Below are 20,640 nucleotides of genomic sequence, written 5' to 3'. Positions count from 1 at the left end.
CTAAAAGAAATCAAGAAAAAAAATTGTGGTAGTCAGTAACAGTTACTTTTTTAGACCAAGCAGAGGGAAAAAAAATATGGAATCACTCAATTCTGAGGAAAAAATTATGGAATCACCCTGTAAATTTTCTTTCCCAAAACTAACACCTGCATCAGATTAGATCCGCTCGTTAGTCTGCAGTTAAAAAGGAGTGATCACACCTTGGAGAGCTGTTGCACCAAGTGGATTGACATGAATCGTGGCTCCAACACGAGAGATGTCAATTGAAACAAAGGAGAGGATTATCAAACTCCTTAAAGAGGGTAAATCATCTCGCAATGCTGCAAAAGATGTTGGTTGTTCACAGTCAGCTGTGTCTAAAATCTGGACCAAGTACAAACAACATGGGAAGGTTGTTAAAGGCAAGCATACTGGTAGACCAAGGAAGACATCAAAGCGTCAAGACAGAAAACTTAAGGCAGTATGTCTTGAAAACAGAAAATGCACAGCAAAACAAATGAGGAACAAATGGGAGGAAACTGGAGTCAACGTCTGTGACTGAACTGTAAGAAATCGCCTAAAGGAAATGGGATTTACATACAGAAAAGCTAAACGAAAGCCATCATTAACACCTAAACAGAAAAAAACAAGGTTACAATGGGCTAAGGAAAAGCAGTCGTGGACTGTGGATGACTGGATGAAAGTCATATTCAGTGATGAATTGCGAATCTGCATTGGGCAAGGTGATGATGCTGGAACTTTTGTTTGGTGCCGTTCCAATGAGATTTATGAAGACGACTGCCTGAAGAAAACATGCAAATTTCCACAGTCATTGATGATATGGGGCTGCATGTCAGGTAAAGGCACTGGGGAGATGGCTGTCATTACATCTTCAATAAATGCACAAGTTTACATTGACATTTTGGACACTTTTCTTATCCCATCAATTGAAAGGATCTTTGGGAATGATGAAAGACACATAAGGTCAATGTCATGGCCTGCAAATAGTCCGGATCTCAATCCAATTGAAAATCTGTGGTGGAAGTTGAAGAAAATGGTCCATGACAAGGCTCCAACCTGCAAAGCTGATCTGGCAACAGCAATCAGAGAAAGTTGGAGCCAGATTGATGAAGAGTACTGTTTGTCACTCATTAAGTCCATGCCTCAGAGACTGCAAGCTGTTATAAAAGCCAGAGGTGGTGCAACAAAGTACTAGTGGTGTGTTGAAGTGTTCTTTTGTTTGTTTGTTTTTCATGATTCCATAATTTTTTCCTCAGAATTAAGTGATTCCATATTTTTTTCCCTCTGCTTGGTCTACAAAAGTAACTGTTACTGACTACCACAATTTTTTTTCTTGATTTCTTTTAGTGTTTATTAAAGCCAGAAAGTTGCCATTTGAAATGACTTTAGTTTTGTGTCATGTCTGTGATCTGCTTTTTTTCTACAAAATTAAACAACTGAATGAACATCCTCCACCTGTGCCTGACTTCAGGTAGGATCCAGTCCTCCATTTGTCAGAGCAGAACTTTACGTGATTCTTCTTGAGACTCCTGCCAACAGGTTAACTTTCAGTCCAGTCTCAGGCGTCAATCCGCAGAGCATCCATCCCATCCTTGTCGCCAAAATGTTAGGGAAATTCTCCTTGTTGAGTTAGATAGCTGCTAATTCTCTGAATGATTTTAGACTCAGTGTGATGAATCAGATCTCTTTAATACATGCAACATGGAGCGAAGACCAAAAGTGTTCTCTACAGTCTTCCAATTGTTTCCGACTTAAAAACAACAGAATTGGGGTTACATACTTTAAGAAAGTTGTTAATCATTTCTTCCCAAAACAATGACCCCTGATGTTTGTGTTGATCATGCGTTTCCCGGGACACTGACCCTTTGATGTTTTATTGCACAGTAAATGTCATCCCATCTAGCTTCTTGTAAACACCTCAGGCAAAGAGAATAGCCCCTCATATGACTCCCTGACCCTTACACCTAAAGGGGAAGGGGGATCTGCCCTCCTCTCAAATCCTGATATGTTATGTACGTTGTAATGTACATATCCATCCATACTAGATCAAGCACCTTTAACACACAGCTATGTGCGATCAGGTTCCAGAGTGAAGTCGAAATATCCTTGAAGCCACTTGGCCTTCAATTCAGAGGAATTTGTGGTCCACTTAGAGGTTCTTGCTAGCAGTGGACAAGATCTCTGTCCTTATGAGCAATAGATATCTGTAGGTAAGCCTTTGCGATGTCTGCCATAAATGCAATTGGATCAGAATGAATCTCACTAAGATGTTTAGGAAGTCTGGGTTTAGGCTCGGTCCGGTGATTATACAGTCGTTGAGACAGGGACAGCCGTCCTTGTGTAAAGAATCACTGAAAATAACTCGCAACTTGTGTGTCGCCTTGTCCTCCCTATTCATAGGATGATGAGCAGGTACTACTTGACATTACTGTTTTCAATTTCTACTGTGTGCTTAGCCTCTGGGATAGCTTCAGATATTCCTTGCTGAAGATATTCCTCCATCACATCATTTTATCTCTTGAACAATGTCACATCATTTTTGAAATTTTCTTGCAGCACCTAAAATCTTTTCTGGGCAATACTTAGATTGTTTGGGAGCTCTGGTGCATCCTGTTTCCACAGTTACTCCAATTCACATCACCATCACCCCCCCAGAAGACCAACTGGCAGGGATCCTCACCATAATCCTGTCTGAAGGCCTCTATCATCGTCCCCATCCCCAAAAAACCTGCCATAGACAGCCTGAATGATTACAGACCTATCGCTCTGACGTCTGTAATCATGAAGTGCTTGGAGCGATCAGTTTCCCAGCACATCAGAGACTGTCTCCCTCCCTCCCTCGACCCCCACCAGTTTGCCACAGGGCAAACCGTTCTACAGAGGACGCCATCGCCCTCACACTCCATACAGCGCTGAGCCACCTAGAGAACAAGAAGAGCTATGTGAGGATGCTCTTCGTGGACTACAGCTCAGCATTTAACACCATAAATCCAGACATTCTCATCACCAAACTGCTGGAACTACAGATCCCCCTCCCCACCTGCAATTGGATTAGAAACTTCCTGTCAAGTCGCCCACATTCTGTGAGACTCGGGCCCCACCACTCCACTGCACTCAACTCAGCACTGGTTCCCCTCAAGGCTGCGTTCTTAGCCCTCTTCTGTACGCCCTGTACACCTACGACTGCTCTCCAACTCACCCAACCAACTGCATTATTAAATATGCGGATGACACCACAGTGGTTGGACTCATCCGAGGCGAGGACGAGACAGCGTACAGGGCCGAGGTGGAGGAACTGTCGCTATGGTGCTCAGACAACAACCTGACCCTGAATATCCAAAAGACAAAAGAACTCATCATGGACTTCAGGAAGAACAGACATGACCACACCCCCCTCCTCATAAATGGAGAACAGGTGGAGACTGTCACTACCTTCAGGTTTCTGGGCACCCACATCTCCGCAGACCACTCCTGGACCTACATCATCAGGGCCCTGGTTAAGAAGGCTCAGCAGCGACTACACTTCCTGTGTGTCCTCAGGAAAAACAAACTGGACACAAAGCTGCTGCTGGCCTTCTATCACTCCTCTGTGGAGAGCGTACTGATGTACTGTCTGGGTGTGTGGTACGCAGGCTCAACAGCCGAGGACAAGAAGGCGGTGGAGAGGGTCATAAACACTGCCCAAAAGATCATCGGCTGCCCTCTGACCAGCCTGGAACACATCGCCACATCCTGCTGTCTCAGGAGAACCAAGGCCATCACAGGAGACCCCTCACACCCTTCCTACCCCCTGTTTGATCTGTTGCCCTCTGGGAGACGCAGCAGCTCAACAAAGTCCCATACCTGCAGGCTGACAGATAGCTTCTTCCCCTGGGCCATACGAACTACAAATACGAACAGATACACTAACAAACCACCCCCCGACAAGAAGAAACCCAATCTACCTCCTCCTACCTCCCTTTAGCACCTTAAAGGGCTATATAGATATCATTTATTATATTTATATTACTATTTGTTCTATGTGTTGCTATTTTTTATTTGTTGCTGCGGGAGCACCCTCAATTTCATTGTACTCTCCTGTACAATGACAATAAAGACTATTCTATTCTATTCTATCTCCATTTCACAGAATGCACGTAACTGGTCTGACACCCGAATGGTTTCCTCATTGCCAATCTACATGCATGAAGCTTCACTCATGCTTGACATGGATACTGGTCCCTGCACTGTCCAGCCGAAAATGGTTTCTATGGCAAACAGGGACTCTAATAGTCTTTCTACGTTCTACATACTAAAAAATGACTTGGACATCATGTTTGAACCTTTTACCTTTTACTTTTCTTCCTTGTGACACTTATAACTCACACTGGTAAACTCAAAACATTACTGCCACCTTGTGGTTGATGTTAAATTATAATTCATCACACAACAAATACAATTATTCTCTGTTACCTTCCTAACTGTATGTTTTTATATACGAATTACTGTAATAATGAACCAAAGATACAACACCTATCAAGAGCCAGAGTCTGGTTTGTCTGTTCTAGTATACTCTAGAAACATAGTGGTGCAACATGGTGGATTCTGCTCCAAGGACATTTTACTACTTGACACAGCCTTGGAGCCAAAGCCCCGTTCGGTTCTATGAAAGCTGCTCAGTGGCGTTGAAGCCAAAAAAGTTTGACTTCCCGGCTCTGAAAATACCCAAATCTTCCATGTTGTGCGGCCCATACAGCATGTGCACTAGAGACTTCCACGGACCGAGCCGGCTAACTTGAATAGGGATAAGATAATGTAATCATTGCTATGTAGTTCAAACAGGGAGTATGTATGTATTATGTTAAATACATTTAATTATTTTATGTCCACAGGGTTACCCTGGAGCAGTTGGTCTGACTGGGAGACCAGGTCACATGGGGCAGGTGGTAAGGCTGATTCATGCCACAATGTTATAGCACAAACTAAAGATGTATTCATGACTTTTGAGTACTCATGGGTTGGGAAGTAACATATTGAAGGTTTTTCTAGTTACATGATTACTCAGTCTATATATTGTTTCCCCTCTTCATAAAAAATACATCTTTGGTTTAAAATTAAATCAGGCTGATTTCTTTTAGGGGTTTTAGGTGGGTCATTTTTGATCCATAGGACAAGGGGAGTTAACAGAATACAAAGACTTCATGAGGGTTAAATACTGGACAACCAATGATGTCACACACTTGTAAGGCCTGTGGTGCATAAACTGTAATCTCATCAAAATCACATATACAGTATGAATAACTTAGATCAGCAGCAAACCCCAAACTAAATTGAATTGATATTGACAGCTGTAAAATATTTGCTGCTATAAGACTTTTGAATCGGTAAAGCCATCAGCCGTGCAGTGATTGAGTTCAAGTGTAAAGTTGTTTGTTCAGTTGTGATTTTAGTGTTTTCCGTGCCTGTTGTGCAGGGAGATGCTGGTGTCAGAGGGCCTTCTGTCTCTCCAGGAAAGACTGGACCTCCAGTTAGTATTTGGTCAAATTGAGTGCATAGAATAATCCATTTTTCACCTTCAACTGAATATGCTGTTGTGGTGGTCAGAAATGTCTCCATATTGATTATGTTTGTATTGAAACATTGTCTTCTCAGGGTCTGCAGGGCCCTCCTGGTAAGAGGGGGCCTGTGGGACCAAAGGTGAGAACATTACTTTTCTGGACCCTAAAAAACTTCACCACCATCCAAGATAATATGAGTATAACCTGACATCATTGCTGTTTGCTAAATCTTCCTTCAGGGCAAGCAAGGAGAGATGGGAACCAAAGGTATTCTGGGACTGCCAGTAAGTAGGTCTTTCACTTAAGGTTCTTTCAGGCTCAGTATATCCATCCAGTCAGTCAGTCAGGTAGCATACTGAGTCCATTTATTTTCTGTCTGCTTGATTCAAAGATGTATTTATCGTACCTAGTGCATCTGCACATCCCCAGGTTGTCTTTTCCCACTATTCAACAGTTGACCATTAATCTGAATGACAGTATGAATACAGATATTTTCAGTGAAATAAGGAAATATAGATGCAGATACAGACGGTAGTTAGTTTTACAGCCCAGGTTAATGCTTGTTCTTTGAGAGGACATCATAAACTAAGGTAGAATAAGGTAAGGCTTTTTTCTCTGAGATTTTACACAATTTATTTATTTTTTTGTTTTTAATGGCTTCAGGGCCCTCCAGGCCAGCCAGGACCAAAGGGTGGCATGGGGAACCCTGGTCCTTCAGGGAGCAAGGGGCCTCTGGGGCCATCAGGGTCAGACGGACCTAGAGGATTTCTAGTGAGTGGGTACTTCTCACCCCCCTCTCCATTATGATGCTGCGCTCAGTAAAGAATGTACTGTATGCTGATCATTACATTTTACTTTTTTGTGAAATCACTTTTTCTTGTGATTAGGGAACAGCAGGGATTATTGGACTAGCAGGTCAGGTTGGAGAGAAAGGACAGCAGGTAACTGGTTTTGGCATGGTCTTCAAGTTTAAAGACATTGAATATTGGAATAAAATACTCTCTAACAAGAGCTTCACTTACAGAAATACTCTTTTTATCAGCCTTCAAAAACTGAAATGATGCCAGGCATAGAGCAGCTAAAGTAATGTAAAGGTGTGTTATTTAATGTCTACAGGGAGAAGTTGGTCCTGCTGGTGATACTGGTCATCCAGGTCTGAATGGACAGCAGGTCAGTTATCTTACTCATGACACTTCACCAATTAGAGGACAATATAATGCACTCAGGCAGATATTAAAAGTCATATACTCATACTAAAATATTGTAAAATATTTTTACCTCATTATCTTCAATATTTAAGAAATGCAATTTATAGTATATAATACTAAGGGGCCTTGCTATAAAATCCACTCTTTAACAATAAGTATGACTGGGCTTTTCATGTCAGGGTCATCCAGGGCCAGCTGGTGAAGAAGGATCTTCTGGATCAAAAGGTGACCAGGTCTGTGACATCATTACTGAATTGTATTTAAAACAAACAACAAATAAAATAACCCATGCATTAATATATAAATGTTTTATCAAAGTGTACATGAATAAAAGGCTGAAATGTAGTGTTGCACTACCCTCTTTTCTTGAAAGTTTCTCCAGCACATTGGTCTGTTTTTTTAGATCCATTATAATGTATTATTTGTGTTGGAGGCTCACCTTTGGTCTCAGCTCTAGTAGCCACAGCTCAACCATCACTGTCAGTCAGAGACACAACCGTAATGGCATATACATATATATGCACAAGCATATGAGTAGACAAGATGCAGCATTTGTTTATATGAGGTCACATCATAACTTGGTCAATAACTTTAATATTTTAGTGGCACAAATTATGGATGACATTGCACCTGTCAAAACTAAATTAATTACTGGTAAAACAAAAGCACCGTGGAGAAATGTGGAAAAAGTCAGGACATTAAAGAGAACCTGCTGCAAACTTGAATGCAAGTGGCGCAAAACTAAATTGCAGGTTGTTTATAACCTCTATAAGGACATGCTTAGTAAATATAACAATGAAATTAAACAATCTAGACAACAATACTTTTCTAAAATTATTGCTGCAAAACCAAACAACTCTAAATTTCTGTTCAATACAATTGACAAACTGGTTAATCCTTTGAGACTAATACCTACTGAGCTCCACTCTGCAGACAAGTGTAATGAATTTGCCTCATTCTTCAAACATAAGGTTTTCAATATTAGAATTAATATTGTAGCTCCCTCCGCTGGTAGGTGTAACCTCTCTTTTTCCACATTTGCCGACACTTTGTCCAATTTCACTCTTACTAGCTATAATGAACTGCAAGTAGTGGTACAGCTTTTAAGTTCTGCAACATGTGATCTTGACCCAATGCCTACCTAACTATTCAAAGATGTTTTCAGCTGTTTGCTAGATGATGTCCTTGAAATAGTCAATTCATCCCTTTTTACTGGAATCTTCCCCATAGGTCTTAAACAAGCCATTGTAACACCATTGTTGAAAAAGAGTAACCTTGATCCATGTGTTTTTCAGAACTACAGACCAATTTCTAACCTCCCATTCTTGGGCAAAATTCTTGAAAAGGTTGTATACCAACAATTGCATGCATATCTGTCACACAACAATCTGTTTGATATATACCAGTCTGGTTTTAGAGTAAAACACAGTACTGAAACTGCACTAGTCAAAGTTGTTAATGATCTTAAAATTAACTCAGACAACCGTAAAGTTTCTATTCTGGTACTTCTTGACCTCAGTGCAGCATTTGACACAGTTCAATTCTCCTTCATCGACTTGAACACTGTTTAGGTATTAGAGGAACCGTTCTTAAAGGAGAACTTCGGTCGATTTAAACATGCAGCTTCATTGCTCAAGCTACCCTTGACTTGCCAGTACCAAAGACGCGAACAAATTTGGTCCAACCATTACAGAGCTCCGTGAACGGAGACTTAGCATTGAACGCTAACAGCATGGGGTCAGAACTTCACGCTGTGTTTTAAGCATCTTAACATGCTCCACATCTCACACCAAAAGTTATGCAACATCAGCAGACACCTTACAACACAGCACTGTAGCGTGTATGACTCAAACTGAATAAAAAAGTAGTTAAAACAGTGTGTTTGTGCAAGCAGCTACTTACCTGTTTGTTGACATCCGTGTCTTCCGGTAGCTAGACCAAACTAGTCGATCCGTCGAGCGTGCACTTACTCCCTCACTGGCGGAGACGGAAACGTAATCCAGCATTTTCGTGTTTATGTTCATAATGTACATGTCCATGTTACAGCCTGTCATGAGCCATGAGCCTTACAATAGCCTGTTAAGCCTGTTAAGTGCACACTCGATGGATATGCTAGTTTGGTCTAGCTACCGGAACACACGGATGTCAACAAAAAGGTAAGTAGCTCCTTGCACAAACACACTATTTTAACTACTTTTTTATTCATTTTGAGTCATACACGCTACAGTGCTGTGTTGTAAGGTGTCTGCTGATGTTGCATAACTTTTGGTGTGAGATGTGGAGCATGTTAAGACGCTTAAAACACAGTGTAAAGTTCTGACCCCATGCTGTTAGCATTCAATGCTAAGTCTTCGTTCACGGAGCTCTGTAATGGCTGGACCAAATTTGTTCGCGTCTTCGGTACTGGCAAGTCAAGGGTAGCTTGAGCAATGAAGCTGCATGTTTAAATCGACCGAAGTTCTCCTTTAACTGGCTTTCATCATATTTAACTGGTAGATGCTTCACTGTTTCCATTGGCAACTTTAAATCTGATAAAGTGGACATTCCTTACGGAGTCCCTCAAGGGTCAATTCTCGGTCCACTACTGTTCAATTTGTACATGCTCCCGCTTGGTTCTATCATTCAGCAATACAATATTTCATATCATTCCTATGCTGATGACACACAGCTATACATATATGTCCCTGCAAACAACCATAGCCCAGTAAATGAACTCATCAAATGCAGTACTGATATTAAACAGTGGATGGCTGAAATTTTTTTACAGCTAAATGAGAACAAAACAGAGATCCTTTTAGTGGGTCCCGAGGCTTTGAGGTACCAGATTCACCCTTTATTAATACCACTGCCTGTAAAACCTGGTGAACATGTAAATAACTTAGGTGTGATTCTAGATCCTGATCTTAGCTTTCATAAGCACATATCTAATATCTCCAAGACTGCCTTTTATCATCTAAGGATTATTTCTAAAGTTAGACCCTTCCTGTCACAATCAGATGCTGAAAAACTGGTTCACGCTTTTATTTCTAATAGACTTGACTACTGTAATGCACTTTTTGCTGGACTTTCAAACCAGGTCTTAAATAAACTCCAGCTTATTCAGAATGCTGCAGCCAGAATAGTGACAAAAACGAATAGGTTTGAGCACATCACTCCTATTTTAACTTCTCTTCACTGGCTCCCCGTTAAACAAAGAATTGATTTTAAAATACTTCTAATTGTTTTTAAATCTATGAATGGTCTAGCTCCCCCGTACATTGCTGACATGCTCACTGAATACACACTGGACAGATCCCTTAGTTCATCAAATAAAGGTCTCCTTAATATACCTAGGATCAATTCTAAATCAGCTTATGGTGCCTTCAGTCATTATGGTCCCACTCTCTGGAACTCTCTACCACATGAACTAAGGTCTGCTACTACTGTGTCATCTTTTAAAAGCAATCTCAAAACATACCTTTTTTCACAAGCTTTTAGCGAGTTTTAGATAGATAGATAGAATTACTTTAATGATCCCAGACTGGGAAATTATTTATTATTATTAATTATTATTTTTAAAGAATGTATTTATTGTTTGCTATATTCATACATGTTTTTTGTTCTTGAATGATCTTTCCAATTGTTATGCTTTTATCTTGAAGCACATTGAGTCTACACATGCTGTATGAAATGTGCTATATAAATAAAGTTGACTTGACTAGACATGTTGGCCAATAAAGCAATTGTCATAAGAAGCAGAGAACACCCATGAAGCCCAAGTCTGGACTGCAGCCAGCATCACTAACAAGTGTGTTCTGAAGTGTTAGTTGATATGGTTGCCTCCGTGATAACTTTCCTGAGTTGTAAAATCCTGTCTGCGACTATTACAAATTGTTGTGTTTTTGCCAGATAAACCTTTAAATGCAGTAATGTGTTTTCATCAGTATCTTAAACAACTTACCTGTACCAACACAGCCCCCTGCTTTGTTTTATTGCAGGGCTGTGTTCAGTCTAAGTCCCCACTATGAGTCGTTCAGCAGTTTTTCTGGTGTATTCATAAACAGAAACAAAGCTAAATGAGTCAGTGACAGGGCATGGAAGTCTTTTCAGGCTGAAAGAGAATATACTAGAAACCGACTCAGGATGGCCATAATGCTCATTAACATATTGACATTTCATCCCACTAGTGCATTGCCCGTAGGAAGCATGTATTCCTATAGAAAAGTGGGAGGTTCAGTAGCTTTTTCATGGATGGCAAAATGAGGTTGTGTTTGAAGGTGGGACGTCAGGGATATAATTGACTGTTTTTGACTACTTTTGATCATGCCATTATATTATTTCACCTTAAAAACTATTTACCTTGTCTTGTTTGGTGTCATTATTTTCAGCACATCCTCACATATGTGACTGTACAGTTATTTTTTTTATTTTGACATATTATATTAACACTATGGACCTAAAATCACAAAATAACATAAAATCAGAGTAGGAAAAAGTTATTTTTTACTGTGAAAATCACAAACAGTTTAATGAACCAATTGCATTAGTTATAATGCAAATATAAGTTGTTGTTTGCTAAATTTTTGCATAAGTTTTTGAAATTTACAAAGTTATATGTAACTATTTACATTTAAATGCAGGCAATGCCTCAGGCTCCTCAGCTCATTCCTGCCTGCTCCACATTCAGCCGTCTCCTCCTTGTTTTGACTCACAACACAAAAAAACGACTACACTACACACTAAACACACTACACCAAACACCATATAACACACTAACTATACACTCCAAACACGCTATATGTCACAAATCTCTCAACTCTCAAAACTCGCTCTCTCTGTCGCTATCTGCATCACCGCCTACGTCCCTCACACAACTTCCTGTTCCTCAACAACCAAACTTGCTGCTTGGACACTTTCGTGACAAAAGCCCATTTTTACCGTTTCTTCCTGCACCAGACACAAAGCAAACGTGACGGCAATGTTCTCGAAAAAGCGTGGCGGACATTATTTACCCCAAGTCCGGTTTTGGACGTTCCGGTGGGTCTGGTCCGTCGACTCGGGAGGTGGGCTGTGTAGGTGGGCTAGCGGCTAGCAGCTAGCTACACACGAACATCCACAGATTCCGATTCCACTTTGTTCGCGCGTCTCCGGATCTCCTCAGACCCAAACAGACTCGGTCCGGACTCTTTCAGTCTCATTAATACACAACAGTCAGTTTAGATGCACAGACCGGAACGGGACCGAACCGCCGGCAAAATCCTGGTCCAGCTCGCACCGCTGCAGGTATGAATCCGCTTGTTTCTTAAGGCGGGGGGTCGCGGTGGGCTCTGCAGTGATTGGCTCTGGTGCGCACGTGACTGTGGTGGCTCGGTGGACAATGCTCGGCGAATTTGTAAAGCATTTATGAAATAATTTATTAACGGTGTCATTGCAGTCCAAACAGATGCGAAGTCGCACAGCCTTGAAACACGCAGCAGCCATGTTGTAAGTCTCAGGTCAGTCTGATCCTGATCCGCAGAGATATTTGATAAACACACACACACACAGACAGACAGACAGACAGACAGAGATTCCTTGCTTTTATAGAGAGATGAGTACTTCGTCGTTTCTGTATTATTACATGAGAACTCATGGGTCAGTCCGCATCCATCTTCAGACATGCCCTTCATTTTAATCTCAACTAAACACCTGTGAAAATTCATGGAAGATCATGTAACTCAGACAAAGTTGCAGACAGTGTCAGACAACTGTTAAACACTGTTATTCTGAAATAGGGAGCTCTGGGACCCCAGGGACAATCAGGGCGCAAGGGACCAAAGGGAGAGCCAGGACCTCAGGGCTCCCACGGGCTGCAGGGTGAGCCTGGGCAGAAGGGCAAAGAGGTTAGATGTATTGTCATTCTATGTAACCATTTGTTCTACGGCTGCAACTAATGATTACCATTGTTATCGATTAATCTGCCTGTTATTTGATGATTAATCATTTGGATCTATAGTGCATTTGAAAACTATGAAAAATGCCCATAACAACATTGTATGACTCCATGAAATGTTGTGTTTTGTCCAACCAACCACAAATATATTAAATCTACTATCTTGTAAGAAGAAAAGCAGGAAACCTTGGAACTGTTCAATTGTTCTCAATTTTGCTTGACACTTTACTTAAATGATTAATCAATTAACAAATTTGTCAATACATTTTCTGTCAAGCCACTAAATGTTTGATTGTTATAGCTCAAATTTTATTCAGCTACTGGTTGTGCTGCTGGTTCTTTCATTCATTTTCTATCTTTTGCAGGGTGATGATGGAGAGCCTGGTGTTCCTGGGGATCCCAGTGCTAAAGGAACAAAGGTCATCTCAATGTTGTATTTTTAGCCAATGTGGCATGTTAGGCTAAGATGCTCCACCTACAACTCTTTGCCATTTTAACCAGTGAAAGCAAATGTCATTGCTAAAGTAATCACTAAAATGATGTGTTTTCACAGGGAAATATGGGTAATCGTGGTCCGTTGGGGTCAGATGGGCCTCCAGGAGTCCCAGGCAAACAAGGACCAAGAGGGTCAAAAGGAGGAAAAGGTTACACAGGTTTAATGGTAAATGAGCCTTAATACCTTTTTATCCATTAGTCTATCTGATTGTATCGTCATCTGTTTATCTACAGTAAAATACTAACTGTCTGCCTTACTATTTATTTGTATTTTCAGGGTCAAGGAGGTCTGATGGGGAAGGTTGGACCATTCGGCTTATTGGGACTACAGGTAAGTCACCTTCTGCCCTAATAATAATAAATATAAAATAATAAAGTTACAGGGTAAATAATTTTAATAATTTTAATTTTATTAAGCTTGACCCTGTAATTTTCATTGAATTGTGTCATTTTTCAAACTGGCATTTAACTCATTTTGAAATTAAAGTCCAACTGACATTAAGTCCATTTTTTGTATACTACAAAGTTCCTGTTTGTAAATGACTTGTGTGTTCACAAAAAATCACAAACAACAGGAGATAAATGTACAAGTATTTGTGTTATGATGCACCCTACCTGCAAATAAGATGCTGGTGTTGTCCTTACTCTAAGTAGGAGAATGATAATGAAACAGTTGTGGTGGGGTTTTGTCTGGATCCAAAAATGCAGAGACCAAAGGTTGGAAATCAGATGAATTCAGGACAGAGTTCTTATGGGAGTGGCTGACGGATGAGGAGGGCAGCTAGACAGGATGGGTTGCCTGGTGGCAGCGTAGGGGGATCTCTGGTGAGCCAGTGGAGCAGGAGGAAGAACGGAGAGGCACTGGAGGTTCTGCACAAGGGGCCAGAACGAAGCCCAGCAAAAAAAAACACAGGAGCATAAACACTAGAAAACACTTTGAAGATAAACTAATACAAACGCTAGCAGCACTGCTGTAATCACAATAAGGGACAGAACAATCTGCTACCAGAAGAGAAGGGGATAACGTAGCAGATGTTGATGAGTTGATGATATGCAGGTGTGCCTCTCTGCTGCTGCAGACAGCTGCTGTTTCCACGCCCACATGCACGAACACACGCACGCACGCACACACACACACACACACAGGGAAAGGTGCAGGTAAGGGAGGAGGGGAGACAGGGGAAAAAACACAAAACAACAAAAAACCTGACTGCCACAGTAGCACTGTGACAATAAAGTATTAATGCATTTTAAAACATCTTTACATTACAATAAAAAGGGAAGAGTAAATAACATTTCAGTTGAGCTAAAAATAATTTATTGTGGTAGCTGCTGTTAAATGGTGATTGCTCTGAATGTGCATTTTTTTTCAGGGTTGGCCAGGTACTTTTGGGAGTCCAGGACCTGATGGGCCACAAGGACAGAAGGTTCACAGTCTCACATATTCAAGTTCAACTTTATTTGTCTCAAAAGTGCAATTGCCTTTGCAGCACAGAGTATGACATGAAAAGAAATGTTTAGCAGGACTACATCAATGAACAAGCATAATCATCAGGACAGTAATAAAAAGGAACACAATGATGACTATCTTGCCTTCCCTCTCAATCAGGTTTGGATCATAACACTTATTTAACAGTACATCGACATAATCAGCTCAATCTTCAAGCGCTATTGTCCAAAAAGCACGCTCAAGATCAATTTGGATTTTTTCAAGTCTGTCTTGTTAATAGTTGAGATAGTTTATGCATAAACATCACAGTATACACTCTCATTATGTAACAAAGACATATGAATTGCTCAATTACCTGACACAAACACTGATGGTATTCATATTCCCCCTCAGATGAGATTTGTGCTCAAACATGTACTGGTATAAAGTTTTCGGTTGGAAGTGATCATTGTGGAAATATGCACGGTAGAGGTACAGTTGACCTCGGTTACAGTGGCTCTCTGGCTGCAAAGACGATGGAGGAGCAGATGCCTAAGTTAGGAAACAGAGGCCTTAAAGATACAGCCACTAAATGAAAATGTTTCAGACACTATGAAAAAAGAGGCAGCAGAAATAGACTATGAGAAAACATTAAAGTATGTAAACATTTTCTAGTTTAAATAAAAGATTTAACCTGAAAATGAGCATAATATGTCAACTCTAAACCCAAGGGTAATGTATGCAGGGAATCCTATAAAGTTTGCAGTTTTAAAGAAACCAAATCACTCTCAGTAGAGTAGTAAAATGGATTTATGAGATGTATGTGGTGAATGATATTCATTATACATTTTGATAAACTGGAATTGTTCTCTCTACAGGGAGACAGAGGTCCTGCTGGTTTGACTGGTGAGCCTGGGGCTCCAGGTTCTAAGGTACAGAGCACTTCTGCCAAATAATCATAGCTGTAATGTCAAGTTCACTTACTGCAAGTGTTGGCTTCAGCACTTTCACTCTGTACACTGTCTAACTGCAGGGCATGGCAGGAAGCCGAGGTGTGAAAGGTGACCTGGGAAGCCTTGGACCAGTGGTAAGTGAAGTAATGACAACGCCAACTGGCCAATGCCCCTTTGGGTGTTTTTATGTATGCACAAATAAGCAGAAACTAAAGAAAGAATCTTAACATAAATATGCTACATCATTTTACTTAAATCCCACTAGCATGTCCTCACCACACCAAAAGAAGCAATGCCTCAGATCCTGGCAACTAAAAGCCCTCCCCCATCCTTACTTTGGTCAATCAGGCCACATTTATTCCCAGCAACAAAGTTATTCCCAGCTTATTAAAAGGGAAAAACCATCAGTGTGACCAGGTGAAGCTACAGCACCTCTACTGTATGATTTTGAGTTCACAAACTGGCATGTTAGAGATGACACCACCCAGGAGAACCACACCATTCTTGAAGAATGTACTGTATATCAACACGTGTTAATGATGTAGTGACAAGAAAATAAAATAAAATCATTCCCTACCCATTCATCCTACAGCTTGGATGAATGAAGATATGAGGTCAGGTGTCAAGGAAGCATACAACATTACCAAAATGAGTGTGAAGTGAGGCATCAGGAGACCTGGGATATGTGGCAGCTGATCCAAAACATCACCAGGGTCTTTACCAGTTGGCACTCAGAAAATAACAGATCCACAGAGGATGCCATATCCACTGCACTCCACTCAGTCTCACTTTGAAAATAACATTACCTATATCACAAACAGGTTTTCACACTGCCGTGAGGTAACTTGCTGCCTCCAGTCATTTCGATGACAGAAAAGTGGCAGATAGAAAGCTGTTTCAACTGCAGCTAGACTAAGAAGCGGTTGCTGCCAATGTGAACACATAATGTATATTTTGCTCAAAGTGCACAGGGCTGGAGTGCTGCCAATAACCGCCTGGCATTGGCTAAAAAGGGGCCGACAAGACGGAAATAATCACCATCGCAGATCAGAAGCAAACATGGAGGACCTGATAATGTGTATCGGACATGTGTCTGTCCTAACTTTATTGTACATATACATGTTCACATGCAATACATTTGTCACGAAGAAAGAAACCACAACATATTAATGTCGATAAAGTAAGACAGAAAAGTAGCAACGATTTTCAAGCCCTCTTCTGAGCATAGTAGTTGCTATTTATTAGGCATACCTAAGTACATAAGTGCTATGATGTAAGTGCTTGTCTTTGACAATTGCATTTAGTTTTTTTTGAGGGGTGGGGGGTGATAGGGAGTCATGCAATGCTGGGTCTACCACAGAGGCGCCAGAACAGTGAAGAGTCGTGCCTTCGCTGAGCGACCTTTTTTTGCTCTCAGCGATGGCGGTACCAGCCGGCCCGTTGATGTGATGGAGCGAAGTGAATGCGCTGAGGGGTGTGGTCTGACCAGTGTTTGGAGTTAGATGGGTGCAGTTCCGTCAATGGCCTTGAAGGCCAGTACAATGGTCTTGAATCAGATGTAGGCTGCAACAGGAAGTCAGTGGAGGTCAGGGAGGAGGGGGATCACATGGGAGAATTTGGGTAGAAACTAGGTGCACTGCAGCATTCTGGATACACTGCAACAGTTTAGTTCTGGTAAACCCCCTCCCTTGATCTTTTTCTGCTAGCTGTCAGTCACCCTACCTTCAGGTTTCATTCACAACTCAAAACTGCCTTTATCTCAGTAACAATACGTGTGTTACAAAAAATGTCATATCTCCTGAACACTATACACTATGATGTATGAGTGACCACAATAATACTCCTGTTTGACCTGTGTCATTTTATTTTTTTGAAATTGCCCACTACCATCGCCTCCCGCCTATGATTTCACCTCAACGGTATCAGCAGGCAAATCTGCCTTCTACCTGTCAAAGATTAACTCCTCTGCCTCCAACCCCAGGAAGCTATTCTCCTTATTCTCTTCTCTCCTCACCCCTCCTCCTAACCTCGCTTCGGGCATTATTCCAGCTCCTTTCAAGACAGCCACAGTAAAGCCACCCCTAAAGAAACCCACCCTAGACTCAACAGACATCCGAAACTACAGACCTGTATCTCTTCTTTCATTCCTCTCTAAAACCCTGGAACGCACAGTCTAAAACCAACTGTACTCCTATCTTTCAGAAAATGACTTCCTTGACCCTAATCAGTCAGGCGTCAGGACTGGTCACTCAACTGAGACGGCCCTCCTCACAGTGACTGAGTCGCTCTGTGCCGCCAGAGCCACATCCAACTCGTCAGTCCTCATTCTTCTCGACTTACCACAGTCAACCACCAAATCCTCCTCTCCACTCTGGCTAAACTTGGCACTGCTGACTCTGCTCTAACCTGGTTCACATCATACCTGACAAATCGCACCTTTCAGGTTACATGGAACGGCGCCTTGTCCAAACCCTGCTTTCTGGAAACTGGTGTCCCTCAAGGCTCAGTATTAGGACCGCTTCTGTTTTCACTATACACTAGATCACTAGGCTCTGCAATCACATTGAATGGATTCTCCTACCACTGTTATGCTGATGACATCCAACTGTTCCTCTCTTTCCCCCATCCTCCGATACCCACGTTGCGACACGCATCTCTGAATGTTTGGCAGACGTCTCTGCTTGCACAGCTGCGCATCACCTCAAACTCAACCTTAGTAAAACTGAACTCCTCTTCATCCCGGGGAAAGACTGCCCTCACATGGAGCTGTCAGTCACTGTCGAGGATGTCATGGTATCGCCTTCGTCAACGGCTAGGAACCTGGGTGTACTCCTCAACGACGGACTGTCCTGCACCCCCAACATCACTGCTGTGGCCCGATTCTCCAGATTTGCCCTCTACAACATCCGCAGGATCCGGTCTTTCCTTACAAAAAACCCAACGCAACTCCTGGTCCGAGCGCTGGTCATCTCCTGCCTGGACTACTGCAACACCCTCTTGGCTGGCCTCTGCGACTAAACCGTTGCAGCGTATCCAGAACACTGCAGCGGGCATCGTTAACAATCTTCCCAAATTGTCCCATCTGACCCCCTTCGTGACCTCCACTGGCTTCCTGCTGCGGCCTGCATTCAGTTCAAGATGATGGTGCTGGCCTTCAAGGCCGTCAACAGAACTACACCTGTCTCCTTCTGAACACTGGTCAGACCAAACACCCCAGCAAGAGCACTTCGCTTTTCTACATCAGCTAGCCGGCTGGTACCCCCATCACTGAGAGCAAACAGAGCCCACTCAGCAAAGTCACAGCTCTTCGCTATTTTGGCACCTCTGTGGTAGAATGAACTACCGACCAATCACAGGACTGCGGAATCACTCTCCATGTTCTGAAAAAGACTCAAGACTCATTTGTTCAGACCTCCAGTTCTCCAAAACTTGGTTGGACCTCGTCAGTTGTCCTCTTTTTTGAAATAACAATAAAGCTGAAACTTGAACTTGGATTTTCATACCTATGTGACTTGAAAAGGAGGAGTATTCCATTGCCATACATATGGCAATACAACTTTTTCTCTTGAGGCAGTAGGTACTGAGGAATAATCTTATAATTTAGAGGCAAACTTTGAATTTGGACCTATAAATATTATTTATGGCTTAATTTTTGAGCTGCTATCTCACAATATAAATTTGACATTTCAATATCAGATTTCCCTTTTCAGCTTCTATCTTATTTTCAACATTAGGTGAAATTTTCCTCCATAAATAGCACTGACCCTGAAAGACCACCTGAACTGACTGCTTCCTTGCAAATAATGATTTTGCACTCATGACTCAAGACATCTGGTGATATTTTTGTGTGTCAGGGGTCTGCAGGAGTCAGAGGACGACCAGGTAGTCCTGGTCCAAAGGGTTTTTCTGGACCCGAAGGCCTGAGAGGAGAGCATGGACAGAAAGGGGAGCCTGGAGAGGAGGTGAGAATCCTGAGTATTCTAACTGCTTCGTCTGAAGGGGACTCCCATAAATAAGAACCTGAGATTGTAGCTCCATGCACAGAAGCACGATGATGTTTTATGAATGACTGATGGTAAATGTCCACCTATCTGTTTTTTTTTTTTTTTTTTTTTTTTTTTTTTTTTTTTTTTTTTATAATGCAATTTTTAATGTCTTTTAAATGAAATGTTTGTCTTTTAATGTAATTTGTGTGTGCCTGTAAAGCACTTTGAGTTGCCTTGTGTCTGAATTGTGCTATACAAATAAACTTGCCTTGCCTTGCCTTGCCTTGCAGGGTCCTGATGGCCTGCCAGGAGATAGAGGACCTCCAGGATTACCAGGACCAGAGGTAAGACCAGAACTCACTGCTGAAAGGGCACTCATGTGGAGATTCCAGAGAACGTTGCATTAATACAGCATGTATATTTAGGGACTAAAGGAATAATTTACAATTGGTAATGTAAAATATGAACAGCTGTATGATGCCAGTCTCACACAAAGATACAGTTAGTGGATAAACCTCTATTAATAGAATGCTTGATGTAGTTGATCTGGTCCATGATATTTTTCCATTCCATGGTGAATTTTTAGTTTGAGCTCTTTTTTTTTTTTTGAACATTTATTAGAACAAGTTCCTTGACAGAGTCTCACACATTATGACAAGTATCAATACTCATATTGGTATCAAACTGACAAAATACAAGGACAATCAAATACCAAATAGGTGAAAGAATATTCTTTGTAGGTCTAATTAGTAATAGTAATCATGAATAAATAAATAAATAAATAAATAAAAACACCATCTAGCCCAGTTGAACAGAGACAGTATTCTCACCTTTCCAAATACATTATAACAGGTGACCATTTTTCAAGATACAAGTCCGTCTGGAGTCGAAGGTTTGCCGTTATGTGTTCCATGCAATTTACATCCTTAAGCCTTTGAGACCACTGGTCCAGTATGGGTGGATGGGGCTTAAGCCAATTTACTGTGATCATTTTATGTGCAATCAATAAAAGAACCCTGAGCATAAACACACTATTTGTCGCTTCACATTCTCCCAGAATTTTTGCAATTTAGGGCATTCCCAGAAGATGTGGGAAACCCCTCCAACACAAGGGGGAACAG

The 20,640-nt window shown here is 41.5% G+C and overlaps 1 protein-coding gene across 1 annotated transcript in view; it reads left to right on the top strand.

The window, feature by feature from the left end:
* LOC115580941 (collagen alpha-1(I) chain) overlaps positions 1–20,640 on the top strand; it is a 137,396-nt gene that overhangs the window by 98,465 nt on the left and 18,291 nt on the right. The window contains exons 36-52 of the mRNA XM_030415680.1: positions 4,872–4,925; positions 5,453–5,506; positions 5,632–5,676; positions 5,777–5,821; positions 6,201–6,308; positions 6,425–6,478; positions 6,654–6,707; positions 6,925–6,978; positions 12,499–12,606; positions 13,022–13,075; positions 13,210–13,317; positions 13,429–13,482; positions 14,525–14,578; positions 15,459–15,512; positions 15,614–15,667; positions 19,388–19,495; positions 19,810–19,863. Coding sequence (XP_030271540.1) covers positions 4,872–4,925; positions 5,453–5,506; positions 5,632–5,676; positions 5,777–5,821; positions 6,201–6,308; positions 6,425–6,478; positions 6,654–6,707; positions 6,925–6,978; positions 12,499–12,606; positions 13,022–13,075; positions 13,210–13,317; positions 13,429–13,482; positions 14,525–14,578; positions 15,459–15,512; positions 15,614–15,667; positions 19,388–19,495; positions 19,810–19,863 — 1,116 coding nt within the window. The remainder of the gene's footprint in view (positions 1–4,871; positions 4,926–5,452; positions 5,507–5,631; positions 5,677–5,776; positions 5,822–6,200; positions 6,309–6,424; positions 6,479–6,653; positions 6,708–6,924; positions 6,979–12,498; positions 12,607–13,021; positions 13,076–13,209; positions 13,318–13,428; positions 13,483–14,524; positions 14,579–15,458; positions 15,513–15,613; positions 15,668–19,387; positions 19,496–19,809; positions 19,864–20,640) is intronic.

The sequence above is a fragment of the Sparus aurata genome, chromosome 5, assembly GCF_900880675.1.
Source record: "Sparus aurata chromosome 5, fSpaAur1.1, whole genome shotgun sequence".
NCBI classification, from domain to species: domain Eukaryota; kingdom Metazoa; phylum Chordata; class Actinopteri; order Spariformes; family Sparidae; genus Sparus; species Sparus aurata.
Note: the sequence above shows the minus strand (reverse complement) of the source record. Positions and strands in the feature narration are given on the sequence as shown.